Source organism: Grampus griseus, assembly GCF_964374135.1.
Source record: "Grampus griseus genome assembly, chromosome: 17".
NCBI lineage: Eukaryota > Metazoa > Chordata > Mammalia > Artiodactyla > Delphinidae > Grampus > Grampus griseus.
In genome coordinates, this window is record NC_139011.1 from 31,763,863 (window position 1) to 31,779,231 (window position 15,369).

The 15,369-nt window shown below is 38.4% G+C and overlaps 1 protein-coding gene across 1 annotated transcript in view; it reads right to left on the minus strand.

Annotated features, from left to right (window-relative positions):
• The window catches only part of ZFPM2 (zinc finger protein, FOG family member 2), a 463,419-nt gene extending 450,581 nt beyond the window's left edge, over positions 1-12,838 (minus strand). The window contains exon 1 of the mRNA XM_082674700.1: positions 12,758-12,838. Within this exon, the coding sequence (XP_082530826.1) occupies positions 12,758-12,797 (40 nt within the window). The 5' untranslated portion in view covers positions 12,798-12,838. The remainder of the gene's footprint in view (positions 1-12,757) is intronic.
• Positions 12,839-15,369: the final 2,531 nt, after the last annotated feature.

Here is a 15,369-nt window from a genome sequence, read left to right on the forward strand (position 1 = left end):
AGGACATGGAAGCAATCTAAGTGTCCATCGACAGATGAATGGATAAAGAAGATGTGGCACATGTATACAATGGAATATTACTCAGCCATAGAAAGAAACGAAATTGAGTTATTTGTGGTGAGTTGGATGGACCTAGAGACTGTCATACAGAGTGAAGTAAGCCAGAAAGAGAAAAACGAATACTGTATTCTAACACATATATATGGAATCTAAAAAAAAAAAAAAATGGTTCTGAAGAACCTAGAGGCAGGACAGGAATAAAGACGCAGATGTAGAGAATGGACTTGAGGACACGGGGAAGGGGAAGGGGAAGCTGGGACGAAGTGAGAGAGTGGCATGGACATATATACACTACCAAATGCAAAGTAGATAGCTAGTGGGAAGCAGCCACATAGCACAGGAAGATCAGCTCGGTGGGATAGGGAGGATGGGAGGGAGATGTAAGAAGGAGGAGATATGGGGATACATGTTTATGTATAGTTGATTCACTTTGTGATACAGCAGAAATTAACACACCATTGTAAAGCAATCATACTCCAATAAAGATGTTAAAAAAAAAACATGGAATAACAGAAACAAACAGACAAAAAATGCTAAAGGAATAAAAGGGTTCAGAAGGCAGTATTAGATAATCTATGATACTGTGTGTGTGCACGCGCACAGAAAAGCAAATTAATAAACTTTAGAGGGCTTCCCTGGTGGCGCAGTGGTTGGGAATCTGCCTGCCAATGCAGGGGACACGGGTTTGAGCCCTGGTCTGGGAAGATCCCACATGCCGCGGAGCCACTAAGCCCGTGAGCCACAACTACTGAGCCTGCGCATCTGGAGCCTGTGCTCTGCAATGGGAGAGGCCACGACAGTGATAGGCCCGCGCACCGCGATGAAGAGCGGCCCCCGCTCGCCGCAACTGGAGAAAGCCCTGGCACAGAAATGAAGACCCAACACAGCCAAAAATAAATAAATAAATTTATTAAAATAAAATAAAATAAAAAAACTTTAGACAGCGGCTCATGGATACGCAAAAAAAAAAACCTCTAAATACTTATCAAAGTAATTTTCATTTTACAACTGTTATACCACCTTAAAACGAAACATCATTTTTACTGAATAACTGAGAAATGTATCACAGACTTATACAGCAACTGGGCTAGGGAAATCCACTTGTGTTCTCATTTCCCTGATGTAACAAAAAGTATTGACCATTATTAGCTACCACCAGTAAATAACATCCATCAGCAATGTGACCATCAGAACAGAATCACTAAAGTGCTTCTTTTGCCTGAAACATCTTTTCTGAAAAAGTTTTTGTAACCACACCTAAATGATTCCTCATTATTCCTGAGACGACAGATAGAGAGAGAGAGAGAGAGGTAGACAGATCGATAGACAGGTCTCTTTGTTCCATATAAATGTATGTAGAAGAGACTAGGTCATTTTCTTATGGCACCTTTCTTGGAAGTATTACTAATCACGACTGAAATGGCCATTAGCCCCCATTCCCTGATCACTCATTCTGAGTACCACTTCAGGTTTTGGCGCATGTGCTTTCATACAGTATTCCACTTATACTATCAGTAATACAGCACCTTGCAGAATTCATCCTGTTGGTATTAAGCCTACAGTATTAGCTGAGACCCAACTGTCCTTTGGAGATCTGACCCTTAAAACTCAGAGAAAAGCGATACATCCTAAAGGATTTCTAGAGAGAATCAAACTGCCCTAAATCTAAATTCAAATCCAAGCTGTCCAAATTCCAATACTATAACGGTTTTACTAATTTTCATGGCTAACACTGGAAAACATTTTATTCTGAAACTAGCTATTTTGGTTTTCTTTCTTTCCTTTTTCTTTCTTCCCTTCCTTGTTTCTTCTAATAGTAGACATAATTTATCTAATTTACCTAATAGTAGATATAATCAATATCTACTATTAATTATGTTCAAACTCAAAAGCGATCTACAGTGTTGTTCTGTAGTAGCATATAAACTGGCTAAAATATATTTTAGGTGATTTTAATATGTCAAGAATTTGGGATTTTCCATGATTAAAATACAAAGAAACATTATAATAATCCTATCACCAGCAAGAGTAAAGTTCAGCAAACTACAGCCACAATCATCCACTAACCACAGACCTGTACAAAATATAAAGTTCTCCCATTTTGCCTAGAAAGGTTTTCCCAAACTCTGACATGTCTAAACCGTGTAAGAGAATATTTTTCACCTAAGCTTCGCATAATCTATGATACCCAAACACCTGGAGCTGATAACTCTAGATTAATTTACATTGTAACTTCCCCTCAGTAAATCTATATTTCTCCATAAAAAGTATTTTCTAATATTAAATTTAGCCAATTTATGTGTCATGATTATTTTTGCTTTACAAGATCATAATAAAATGACATACGCGAAAGTCATTATATATTGCAAAGTATCACATAAAATATCACGTAATTATTAAAAAAAATATGCCCTTGCCCTTGTGACATAAAGCATGTAAAAACATTAGATTAAAAGAACAGGAAGGTAGTCACAGATTTCTGTTTGTAGACTGAATCTTCATGCCTTTAAGTGACTATCAAATATTAGGGCCTAGACCTAAAAAGAAAGAATGAAATATTAACAATGTCCCACCTTGTGGGAGCTCGACATCACTTGACACTACACAGAAACTGACCTTTTTGTCCTTCAGGCTTGCCTACCCAGCCCCATCTTCTATCGCAAAAGCCAAATCATCTGATCCCAAACTAACTGTCAACTGCCTGTGATGGTGGGGAAGCCAGACATCAATCAATCAGGTTTTATCAGACGCTCTCTTCGTTTCTCTGTTGTGCTCATCTTATCATCTGACCCAGTTGTAGCCCTGACTTCAGAAGCTTAAGCAACTTGATGACAAAATATGTGCTGGTTTGTCCAAGATGCACATCGTTAAGAAGTGGGGTGATATTTTTAGCAGCTACCTAATATATTTGCAAATGAACTCTTGAATATTTCAGTTCTGCACAGGCCCCATGCTGGTCAGTCTCTCCTGCCCACTGACTCTGTTCTTGGCTGTGGGAGGCCCAATAAATCAAAAATCTGTAAAAGTACTTAGGTACAAGTCAAACATCACAGGGAAATGTCACTGTTTTCATGACAATGTGGGCAGAAAGGCTAACAAAATGAGAATTTCAGGATGTCACTTCAAGAAAAGAAAGAAGACCTAATTGATAAATGTGCAGAATACAAATTCAGATAGTTTTATCCCAAATAAATAAAAATAAGTCAGAAAATTAAAAGCCTTTTTATCTATTCCTATTGACTGGAGTCTTAGAGGAAAAAAATGTTTAGACTGTCCATGCTGTTGGCAAATCTACATTAGCTGTCCCACTGCTCTAATGATATAAAGAATGCACTCGTACACATAAACTAGTTGGGTAAGGAATCAACTATGACATAGATTATGAGTTACAAATTTTTTAATTCAAAGAAAATATCTTTTACATAATTTTTACACAAAAGTGAGAAGAGTGAAATATAGACATATTTTGTGGATATAAATACTCTATGTTAGCATAAGTATCCACTTGTTTAACTTAGTCTTCTTTTTTCTTCAAGGAGTAATTAATTTTTAAGATTTTCCTTAAAATCAAAAGAACAACTTTTATGATGAATATAGGATTTTCATTAAAGGCAATGTTGTCAATATCCCATCCAGCTCTCATTAAAATCTTCACTGAACTATATTTTGAAAGCAGCATAAAATTTATCCACAAAACTTATTCACATAAATACATACCTTAATCATAAAAGTATGGGCTATGAACATCACAATGTATTACAGTGATAATATTTTGACATGGATGAAAATGCACACCATGAAAATAATTTGTACACAACAAATGAGAAAGTACAAGAATAATTTGTACAGCATTTCAAAAGATTCCCACTGAATTCAAAGCGTTTTATTTAAAAAAAAATTTGTTTAAAGCCTTTGAACTTCTCAGTAGACACAGTAAGCAAGAATTCTTACTAAAATTAATGATAACACAAATTTGTATCATTTAATTTTAAATAATCAGAACTTTTAATTGAATTACCTGATAATCTTTAAAACCTTTCTTCTAAATTAGGGAATTTAAATGTAGTAAGCAAGAGGGAAATGGACAATGTTTAGTGTATTCAATTATTATTACTATCATTATTATTTTTTATTATCTTTAAAGCCACTTAGTAGTATAAGATTTTCAGCTATTTTTTGGGCACACATTTAGAGGAATCTGGCCCTCAACTGAACTTGAATATCTGTCAATTAACTATTTTTAATCTTCTAACTTCCAGTTTATTGCAGGCTCACAACAATTTCAGAATATACCACAACAAAGCAAGTCTTTCTTAAAGAGTACACTATTATTCATATCCCAAATGAACAACTAATAAGAAAATTAAAAGTTCCACATTAATAGGTAATAAAGGACAAATATTTGTCTCAGTTTTGTAATTAATTCTTCACCCTACTCAAGTTTAAAGATATTTCCAAATTTTGAAATAAATAAAATAATTTTAGAGATTGTGGCTGAAAAACCTATGTCAAATAACTCACACAAGAAATCTTCCATATGCAATATTATATAGATGTCAACTTGTTGAAAATTCTCTTCTACTGTCTCAACAAGAGATGTTCACCAAAGTCCTACAAATGTAGATTAGAGTAATTCATATCTTCAAAAGGATTTCTCTAAGAAGGGAATCAACTAAAAAATAATGTTAAATATATCTTCAATAAATGTCCGTTTAGAGATAATTTTAGATGCATTTTAAGGTTTAAAATAGCTTTTAAAATAGGCTGCACAAAAGCTAGGTGTTACAGCTTTTATGTGGGCTATTAAAATTATATATGTTTGTGGTAGCCTATATATAAGCTATTTTATATATATTTGTGGTAGTTGGTTAAGATACGTCTAACATTATCAAAAGTCAAATCATGTATAAGAAACATCAGACTAATACCATTCAACAACTTCTAACAATTCAAAGGGGCAACAGTCAGTGGCAGATGCCCAGATGAAATGAAGGTCTATTTAATACTAAATATTACACTAGTGCCTCTTATAAACATATTCCCTTTATTTTTTTATACTCATGGGGATATTACCAGAATATTAAATATTAAATGGCACTGCCTTGCAGACTATATAAAGAGCTGACTTTCAGCTATTACATGGACAATGCCTGGAATGAATAAGCAATTATATGGCATTGGTTATAGCCATCAGGCACTCAACATTCATTTTTAAAATCTCCAAAATCATGAGATACATATACAGTTTCCCCATATACAAACTTATTTAAGTTTATTTAGTGCCCACAAGCTTAACAGTAAAGTACAGCATTTCAGGCACCATTTCTAAATCCAGTTTTTACTCTTTAGCATAATTTTTTAAAAGAATAAGATGAATTTCCAAGGATCTGATTTAGAAAAAAAAATGTTTATTTTAAGTGATCACTGTCCTTAGAAATATCAACAAAATAGCATGTCTTTTGTTTCCTGGCTTTTGCAACTTAGGACCTTTTATTATCTTTGCAAACATCCTTTGAAGACATCTATCCTTTCAGCTTACTACATTAGGATTTCCTTTATTTACTTACTACATTAGGATTTCCTTTATTAGCAATGAATATTTGTTAACACTAAAATAAAAGTGTCCACGCCACTTCTTCCATGGACCTTTCATAGCAAAACACTCTGGCCTCAGACATGGGACTGGTTATCCTGCACCCATCGTGAGGCAAAACTGGTCCTCAAAAGTACTTTAAAAATAGTGGATACATTATTATAATGGACCAGGAAAGAAGGGATGAAAGAGAAAAAATAAGAGCTTCTTATTTTAACACCGGAAATCTTGACCAAAACCAGTTCTACCCAGTAATTATCATATATTCATTTTTAGGAGTATTTGTCAAAAGCACAAATTACTAAGGCTTTAAATAATCCTGACTAGACAATTCTTCTCTTTTTGTCCTCTCAAAAAGACAGTCTGACAGTAATGGTATGACACCCTCTCAGACAAGCCTCTCGGCATTAATATTTAAATCTTACCTATCCCTTGTGATTGGAATTCAGCCTCTATTCGCAAAAACTAAATCAATGTTCTTAGAGTTCAAACTAGATCCCTAAACAGTTTGCCACTCTCTATGCACAGATAAGATAAACTTTCTTTGACCCAAGAGATGAAGTTGCCATGACGATCAGAGAGTCCACTTTCTATATTGATATTTTGCTGATGTAACAACAAATAGAACCAGATCCTAGTGCTGATAATGGTGATTAATTAATACTAATATTGATCCCTACAAGCAAGAGACAAGGCTATTAACTTGAAGCCTGAAAAGTCAATTGTTACCTGTGGCAGAGATACTAGGAGCTGATTTGGAAGCATAATAAACAAATGTGCTATCTTTATGCTAATACCTTTAAAGAGATAGTTCTTTCTAGAATGCCAAATATTGCGATGTCTGAGCTTATTAATTTAATTGCATTTCAGTTTTTAAAAATGTAACCTATTGAATGATACATACTTACCCCTTTATCTATGGTGGAAACACATTCTCTGGGACTGAAGTAACAGACTTTCGCTGCTGTTCATTTGGTGAGGGAATGAACTGATAATTTTACACAGTGGCAGGCGCTGAATCAGACAGGGTTTCAAAAATACCTGCAGTGCTCTTCTGAAATGTCCTACTAATCCTTCGGAATTGGGAAAGTAACAAAAACTCCAAGGGAATATGATTTGGAGAATGAGAGCTCCAAAGTTAATGTATTCACTCACATTTTCTAGTGAACAAAGATTGCATTCAAAAAAGTATTCTTGAAAAATTTTTTATTCCCAGATAAACCTAATTTTGGATTTTCCACACAATTTAGCCAAACATCAAAAACCTGCTCTAAAGTGTCACCTTATGAAAACCTGAATATACATTCTTTTGAAGGAAAGTTCATTTGAGAAGGCATTTTCTTTGAACATAAAAATTAATCACAGAATGTAGAGTATATAAGATTACTTTATTCATTTAATACCTTTTTAGCAAAAGTTACATATTGAAAAGGGGATGTGATTAAAATGTCAGTAAGTCCATTCTTGATTTGCCTTGTTTATGGGGAAGAGCAAAAATATCAGTATTAGAAATCCATACATCTAATTCCAGATATGTCATTTTAGCAAACACATTAGCTTCAATCTCATTCTCTCAAAACTTTTTCCAGAGATAAGAACTATCAGCAAAATGGGCTAACTAGTTTCATTTCTTTGTTTTTATCATGTGGAGGAAGAGTTAATTTAGTCCTTAAATAGTCCTCAAACAGCAGAAATAACATGGATGAGGGAGGCCTTCAAGAGCTCATGAACGGGAGAAATGAGTTACCTTAACTGTAACACACAAAGTTAACTTAATTTACACTACCAAACAGGCAAAACATACATACATATGAGCTAGACAGCTGACATAATCATTGAATATTTTAACTTATCCCCACAATTAACCAGAAACAAACTGATGTGTAAATCTTTGCATTAACCCTTAAGTATATAATAGATTTTAAATTAGCAGAATGTAAAAATCAGAAACAAATTGTTTAACTGCACTACTGTCTTGCAAAACTTAACAGTACCAACTTAAACAATATAGGACAAGTCACATATTTTCTATGTCTATATTTAAATAGCTCAGGAAATAAAATTTTAATTTACAAAGACTTATTGGTACCTTGCAATGTCTAAAGTGAACACTGATATCTTATGTGCAATTCAAAGAGATGCTTACACTCCTTGTAAATGAACCAATACAATTATATTATTCTTAACGTTTCTACCTATAATTTATAGAAGAGTTCAAACTTCTTTGTCCATTTAAAAAATATTGAGATATATAATATTAAACCTCATAATTTTTCTTACTGCATAATTTTACAAATGAACCACTTTAGAAAGTTACCAGAAGTGGAAAACATAAGAGCTGCTCTTTTAATTCCAAGACATATCACCAAGTTTTAACCCTAAACTCTTTTATAGCAACTAGGGATGAAAATGCTACCTCATTTATATTTGCATTGTTGACTCCACTGAACTTAAAAAAAAAAACCTGACTTCATGATAATAACTCTTAAAAACTAGGATTCATATATTAGCCATTTTTAAATTTTCCTATTTTTAAAAAATCTACTAAATATTTATTCTTAGATTTTTCAGAAAAATTCTATGTATTGATATATTTCAAATTTGTAAATAAAGAAATTAATTTTTTACCTTACATTGGGTACCAATCTTTCTATTTTATTGATAAAACAACTATTATACATAATGTATTTTCCTTTATTTCATGGCCAGTGTAAAAACAGGCTTTCTGAAATGTTACTCAGTTAAAAACATAGAAAATAAAATCCCTAACATGAGACATACCATAAGCCAAAGAGAATGGCTTATTTTTTAAATGTTATAGTTAATTATTTTTAAAATCCAAAGAAATGAGTAATATGCTTCAAAGCAAAGATCTGTCTTAATATTTGGCAGGTGAAAAGAAAACATCCTGAGTATAAGAGTGATCAATGTATTTCAAATGTGCATAGCATACCCAAACCCCTTTTAAAAAATAATAATATTAATGATAATACGGTAGTTAATTAACCCCCAAATTATGGATTGAACATTAATACCAGAAACACTAAAAAAAAAAAAAAAAATCCTACACTAGAACAATGAAAAATAACCACAACCACTTCTTTGTGTAACGTAATTTTAAGGTTCTAAAGATGATCCACTTAGAGATTTTCACATTTGCAAATATTAAATAAATTTAATATGCAATGTTCTCATGTAAAACAATCGTTTTATAAGTAAAACATTTAATATTATGTACTTTTAAAAAAAAATAGCATAAAACATTAAAATTCTACTGTGCAAGTCAGGGACTCATACAGCCTGAATTTATTAGATCATCTCAAATAACAAAAAGGTAATTTATTCACTATGAAAGGATTCCACCTTCTGCAAAAGCCCCAGTACAGAACTGCTAACGAGATTATTCTTAACAGGGGACATTTTACTTTCAAGGTGTATATATTCATTCCCAATATCCACTTCACTTAAAAAAAATTCTGCCTCTTAATTCACCCTTTCTTTTTCCTTCACCACAAATTATTTGGCACATGATCTAGACCAAACATTTCTGTTCTACATGTTTGAAAACATCAAGCAATCTAAAAGTTTTAGGAAAACTGTTCTTGAATGGTATCAAGAAGAGTGCCTTTTCTTAATGTTAGATGAAAATAAAGTACTTGAGTTTCTTTCCTCCCTTTCGATGTCTACATTAACTACTAGCTGGCATTTGCACAAAAAAAAGAAAAAAAAATTTTTTCCTGAACCCATAGCCAATACACTTAAGTGTGAATGAAGTTGGGGACAGATAGGGCAGTAAACACATTACTAGAGACAACAGCTTTAAGAAGAAAATGACAGTAAACTGCACACACAACACAGTTACTAATCATAAAGAGATACATTGGTAAAAGAAAAAAAATCATCATTTCTGTCATAAATTTTGCAGTGCAGCCCCAGAATGGAGAACAATCTGGGCAATTTATTGGCATATTGGCAGGAGGTGATAAGGCTAAAAACAACAACAGCGAGCAGCTGTGCGAGGAGATGGGCAGATAGCATGATATGGCTCCCACACCAAACACCTCCCGTCCTATCAGGGCTTTTTATCAAACCAGGATTACAATAATAGCTCAGGAGAGAAAGCTTCTGAGGGGAGGGCAGAAAATATAGTCTTGGAATAGGAAAAAAAAAATCTGAATTTTGGGACAAAACATGGGGGCAAAATACATAATTTATCACTGTATTATCAGGAAATCCAGGCAGTCTAATCAAGGAGCACTGAGTGACTATTTTTTGCCTTATCATCCAAAGTGGTGGAAATGGAGAAGGAATTATCAGGCTTCTGCAGATTGCTGGGCTGGAATTTTAATGGTAATAATCGGGTTTCTGATGGTATATCTTCTCTGCTTATCTTTCCCATTATCTCCTCTTATCTGGCCAGTCATCATAGCAAATTAATGGTGCTCTTTCAGCGTTGCCTTTTTATCGCTGCCCAGAGAGCACCCAAGGGGATAGAATAAGCAAAATATTAAAATACTGTATAAATCACAATTTTAGATAGCAGGGAACTGTACGCAGTAAAAGAAAAAAAAAAAACTGTGCCCAACAACCTTTTTGTCCTTTAAATTGACTGTCTTCAGAGTTTCTGGTATAAGCTGACTTTTGCTTGTCATAGTTGCTCTAAATTGGGTATGTTTTATCAGCGATGCCAAAGCTTTATTTTCAAATTCTGAACGTTTCCAAGTTTAAAATGCAGTTTCATTAGTTACATGAAACGCTACTGTTTCAAAATGCATCTCTTTCTGATATTTTCCAAACTTCTATTTGATCCAGAATATCAAAAGCAACACTGTTGTTTGTAATCGTTCAAAAAAATGCTACACTTCTTATACACTACTAAAATTGGAGGGAGAGACCTATCATGGTAATGACTTTGAGTACCGAGACAAACTTCTCCACCTGCAAAACTGCCTCCTCCTCCTGGACAGGCAAAAGGAGGCAAATGCCAAGAGGTTACAAACAAAGTGACTTTACAGCTGGTCAAACTAGTATCCACCCCCCCCCAAAAAAAACAGCTATTATATAGCACTGCTCTATATAACAATTCAAAGAGCTCTAATTTTTCATTTTCCTTAACAGTGCAAGGGGAGAAGTGTGTCCACATTTGCATAGATTATCACTGTGACCCCAACTTGAATCCACCAAAAGTCTAAACTGCATGTATATTAATACCACATATGAATGCATATATCAGCAGGCAACGATCACTGTCAACAAATATAAATATAATACTTGTTCACTTTCAAATGAGAGAACTTTTAAGTATTTTTGATAGTTAATAAATCACAGCATTCAAATAAGACTAAAATGTTTTATGACCTATAACACAAGTGTAGCATCAGCAATTAGTTCCAACGCTTTAATCTTCAATTATATGAGGTGGACATAGAAGGATAGAAAAAAAAATTTTAATGTAGCTAATTGGGAAGATAACAAAGTATTTCCAAGTAGAATCAGATGGTCTTTGCACCATACAATCAATTAATATTAATTATTTATTAACAATCTAGACGACAGCCGTGAACTAAAAAGCATTTTGCCTTTAATAATGTTTACAATCATATCTTATAATAAGCACAGTTTTGTACTATAAAATGCAACATTTACACACAGGGACGTGATCAATTTAGTTCTAAAAGGTAAAAGGCTATTAGTTGAAACCATACAATAATCACTCTGAAAAAGTGAAAGTCTTCAAGAACGGTATCTCTACTCAATTAAAACTGCTTTGAGCCAAAAGTTAAGTCCAGTCCTTGCTTTAACCCAAGTTGCAGTAAATAGGAACTTAAGCATAAGAGGCGAAATCCACGAAATAAAAGCTATTGAGTCAGGTCTCAGAGGCAAGGCTCAAAATACTTATGTAGCAAACTGCTTATATCCTGGACCCCACTTCATACTGGCTACGTTGATTTATATGATTTATTTTAAAACTACATTAAATGAAATTTTCAACACGAGGAGGTGAGTAGGGTTAATAATCAAGGGGGAAGGAGTGTCATTAAAGCTTTTTCCTAAAATTACACAATAATCAGTTTTACACTAGTTGCCAGACTTTAAACAACACGAAGGAATGGACACACCACATGGCTGGCAAAAAATAAAAAAATAAATAAGGCTGTTTCTCCTTTTCGGCCAAAGCGTTGAAGACGTGTCGCAGGGCGACAAAACACCATGGGAAGGATTTTCCCCAAGACGTGAAAAGTTGGCCGAGTTGAGCTCTGCGGGTGTGTGCGTTTCGGGCAGGTGCCTCTCGCCCCGCTGTGTCCTTTCAGTACCACCCAGGCCCCCAGGGGCTCGGGGGTTTCAGGTCACGCTCTCTGCGGCGCCCAGGCTGCCTTGAACTCCCGCCTTCCGCGCTGGGAAGCGACCGGCGGCCCCTCCCAGCGAGAACTCCCGGCGCCTGCAGGGCCCGAGGTAAACCGCACGCCCGCTCCGCAGACCTCCCCGGCGACGCGAACCGGACGGGCCCGGAGCCCCCGGCCAGACCCGCAGGGCGGAGGCGCACGGCTGCCTGCTGCAGAGGCGCGAACTTTTACACCTACTTTTTGTTTCGCTTCGGCTTTGGGATCGCGACCCAGACACTGATTTTCCACCGCCTGGGGACGTTGTCCCCCTCGCCCCGAGGTCTCGACCAGCTGTTCGGAGAACTAAGTTCTCACCCCCGGTTGCTAAAAAGTGGTCCCCAAGAGTAGCAGCCCGTCAAACGCAACAACAATGACAACAGCCGCGCTAGTAACAAATCTCCTAAATGAGTGGGGCTGCCCAGGCAGGCTCCACGAGACAGCAGCGCTAACTGCGCGCGGGGGTCGGGTTAAAAAGGACCCCGGAGCGCGAAGGATGAGCCGAACAGGAGTGGGCTGCTCGTCGCAGCCGCTCTCTTGCCTGGCGCTCGGGCTGTCCGTGTGTCTGTGCCCGACTAGTTGTCCCTCCAGCTGCTCAGGCAAAGTTTGACAAATCCCGGGCAGCGGGAAAGGATTTCCCCGAGTCTCCCTCCCTTTTCCCGCCCCGCGCGCCCCCCTCCTCAGAAATAATCCCACCAACTCTCGGCCCCCCGTGCAAACTTACGTTTGATCTGCCTGGGTTTGCTCTGCTTTCGCCGGGACATTTCGGCGGCGGCCGCTGCCACTGGGGCTCCCGCGGTGCCCGCGGTCGGGGCTGCCGCTTCCTCGGCTCCCGCCGCCGCCGCCGCCGCCGCTGCCGCTGGCCAGGCTTGGGCCGCCGCCGGCCGGACTCCAGGTGCTCCGGACGCGCGGGATCCGAGCGCTGGGCTCCTCCGGGAGCCGCGGATCCACGTTTGGAGATGAGCAGGCAAATAAGGAGAGAGAGGGGGGCAAAGAGAGTGTGACAGTGGGGAGGGTGGGGGGAGTGGGAGAGCGATGGGGGGGAATGGGAATTTTCAAACGAATGGACAGGGAGAGAGAAAAGGGAAAGGGGGGCACGAAAAGAAGGAAGAGAAAGAGGGAGGGAAGGGAGAGCGAGCTGAGGGGAGAGGGGAGGAGAGGGGGCGGAAGGCGCGGGAGGAGGAGCGCTCTCGCTCTCCCCTCTCCGCGGCTCGCGGGGCAGATACTCGAGCGCCGCCGCCGCCGCCGCCGCCGCCGCCGCCGCCGCCGCCGCCGCCGCTCCGGGCCGCGCAGCTCTCGCTCTGCCGCGGGAGGTGGCGAGGCGAGGGAGGGAGGGGCGCGCCGGGGCTGTGGGGAGGGGGGACTATTCCATCAGCGAAAGGAGGATTGGCTGCATCCAAAGCCAGTCCGGATGCAAACTAGGGCCCTGGCCTGGTCGCGTGGGGTTCAGGGGAGCGCGGCGGGGGGTTGGAGGGACAGAGGGAGGCGTGGGGCGGGCTTGGAGGGGGGCCACCTTCTGCAGTTGTCACCGCGTCAGCTCTGGGCTTTTGCCAGAGCACCCCTCCTCCCCTTCCCGGCAACTTCTTTTCAACAGCCCCTCTGATGGACCCCAACTCTCCTCTCTCACGCCTCGCCTATCCAGCGGGGCACAAAGAAATCTCAGTCACTCCATAAACTTTGTGCTTCCAGTTATGCCGCCCCCTCCCCTAGCCTCCACCCCGCCCTTCCAGCTATTTGGCAGGAAGGTTAGGCCACTGGCAAAATCCTCTGCGAGATCCAGCTGATCACAAATGCCAGCTGTATGTCTTCGGGCCAGTTAAGTCCTCTCCTCTGCCCAGGCTCTCAGGAGACCATTTCATTGCTCTCAAGGTTCCAAGGAGACCGCTGCGGACGCGGACCATCCCCCCACTTGGCCAGCACGGATGGGATGCTGAACAGCGTCCTAAAAGTGCTCTTTCTCACCTCGAGTTTTCATTTTAGATTGTAAAAATTCCGAATTTGGAGAGAGGCAGATATTTTTCTCCCATCAGAAAGGAGGACCATTAGCTAGGTGATTACCCTTGTGGGAAAGGAACCATCTCTAATCAGAATACTAACTTTTTGAGGAAGTCTGTGGAAGTTCTAAAGTCCCACCCCCTCCCCATAATCTTTCATTCTTTTAGTTCTTCTGCCACAGGGAAGCAACCAGCGACTAATAAAAGATTTGATCTTGCCATAATTTCCCAAGCAGGTAAGACCCAATAACTATTTCATGGTTCTTTAGCTTTTAAAGTTTAGTTTCATTATTATTCAATTATTGTGTGCGTAGTATGTCGGAAACTGCAAGACAAAAGAACAAATTTTTAAGTGATTTGCATAGTTATTATTTTGGCCAAGTTAAGCTGCATGAGGCTAGCTTAATTTCTCATAGCTTCATATACACTGAGTTTTAAATATATTCTCCCAGGTGGACTTGAAGGAGGCGTCTATCCAAGAGACAGTGGAACTGGCTGCTTTATGTAATCAGTATTTACTAATAAACTCCACTGCCGTTAACATGTATGCACCCGACGTTCCCCCCCAGGTTGTGAGGTCATCCATTCTGATCTGAAATCGAGCCCCCCTTTGTTTGGTTGACTAACATGGGTGTGAGCCCCGCCAAACTCCACACGCTAAAAGGGTCTGGAGGTCAGCAGAGAGCCTGGGCTGATTGAGCATAATGCAGGCTGTTCAGTGTGCAGGAAGCACTGTAATCAGTGTCATTGATAACCCCATCAGAACATCTTCTGGAAGGTGTAAAGAGTTGCCCTGCGAAAGGTATGGCTGAGAGAATGTTAATACAGAGCTGAAGACCAACTGTGAATTTTATTACATTACCATTAGTACGATTGCCACAGAGCTTGTAAGAATACATGGTTCTTTGCAGTGGAAAATGCACTAAGTGACAAAGTCCCTCCCCTGAAGAACCAACAAATTAAAGCTGTAAGTACCATGAAAAGCAGGGTTATTTGTGTTTGTGTTGTGGAATGAATCAGCAGACAGAACTACAGATTATTGCCTCCTTAATTTCCAATTCGTTACAATTAAAGTGGTATACTTAGAATTGAATTATTATATATTATGGTTTTTAAACATCTTTTTATAAAACTGGCTGTCTTTTTTATGTTACCCAAAAAGAATGCCCATTGGAATTAAAACATCGTAACAGTTAATGTTTCTTTTGGCATTTGAAATGGTTAAATATGCAAAGCAAAAGAGAAACAAATAAATCTCAACTAAATATTCACTTTAAAAGCTGAAAGGAGCAAAAGTCAGAGAATTCAAGGCAAGATTGATATGATAACCAGATTACAGTAT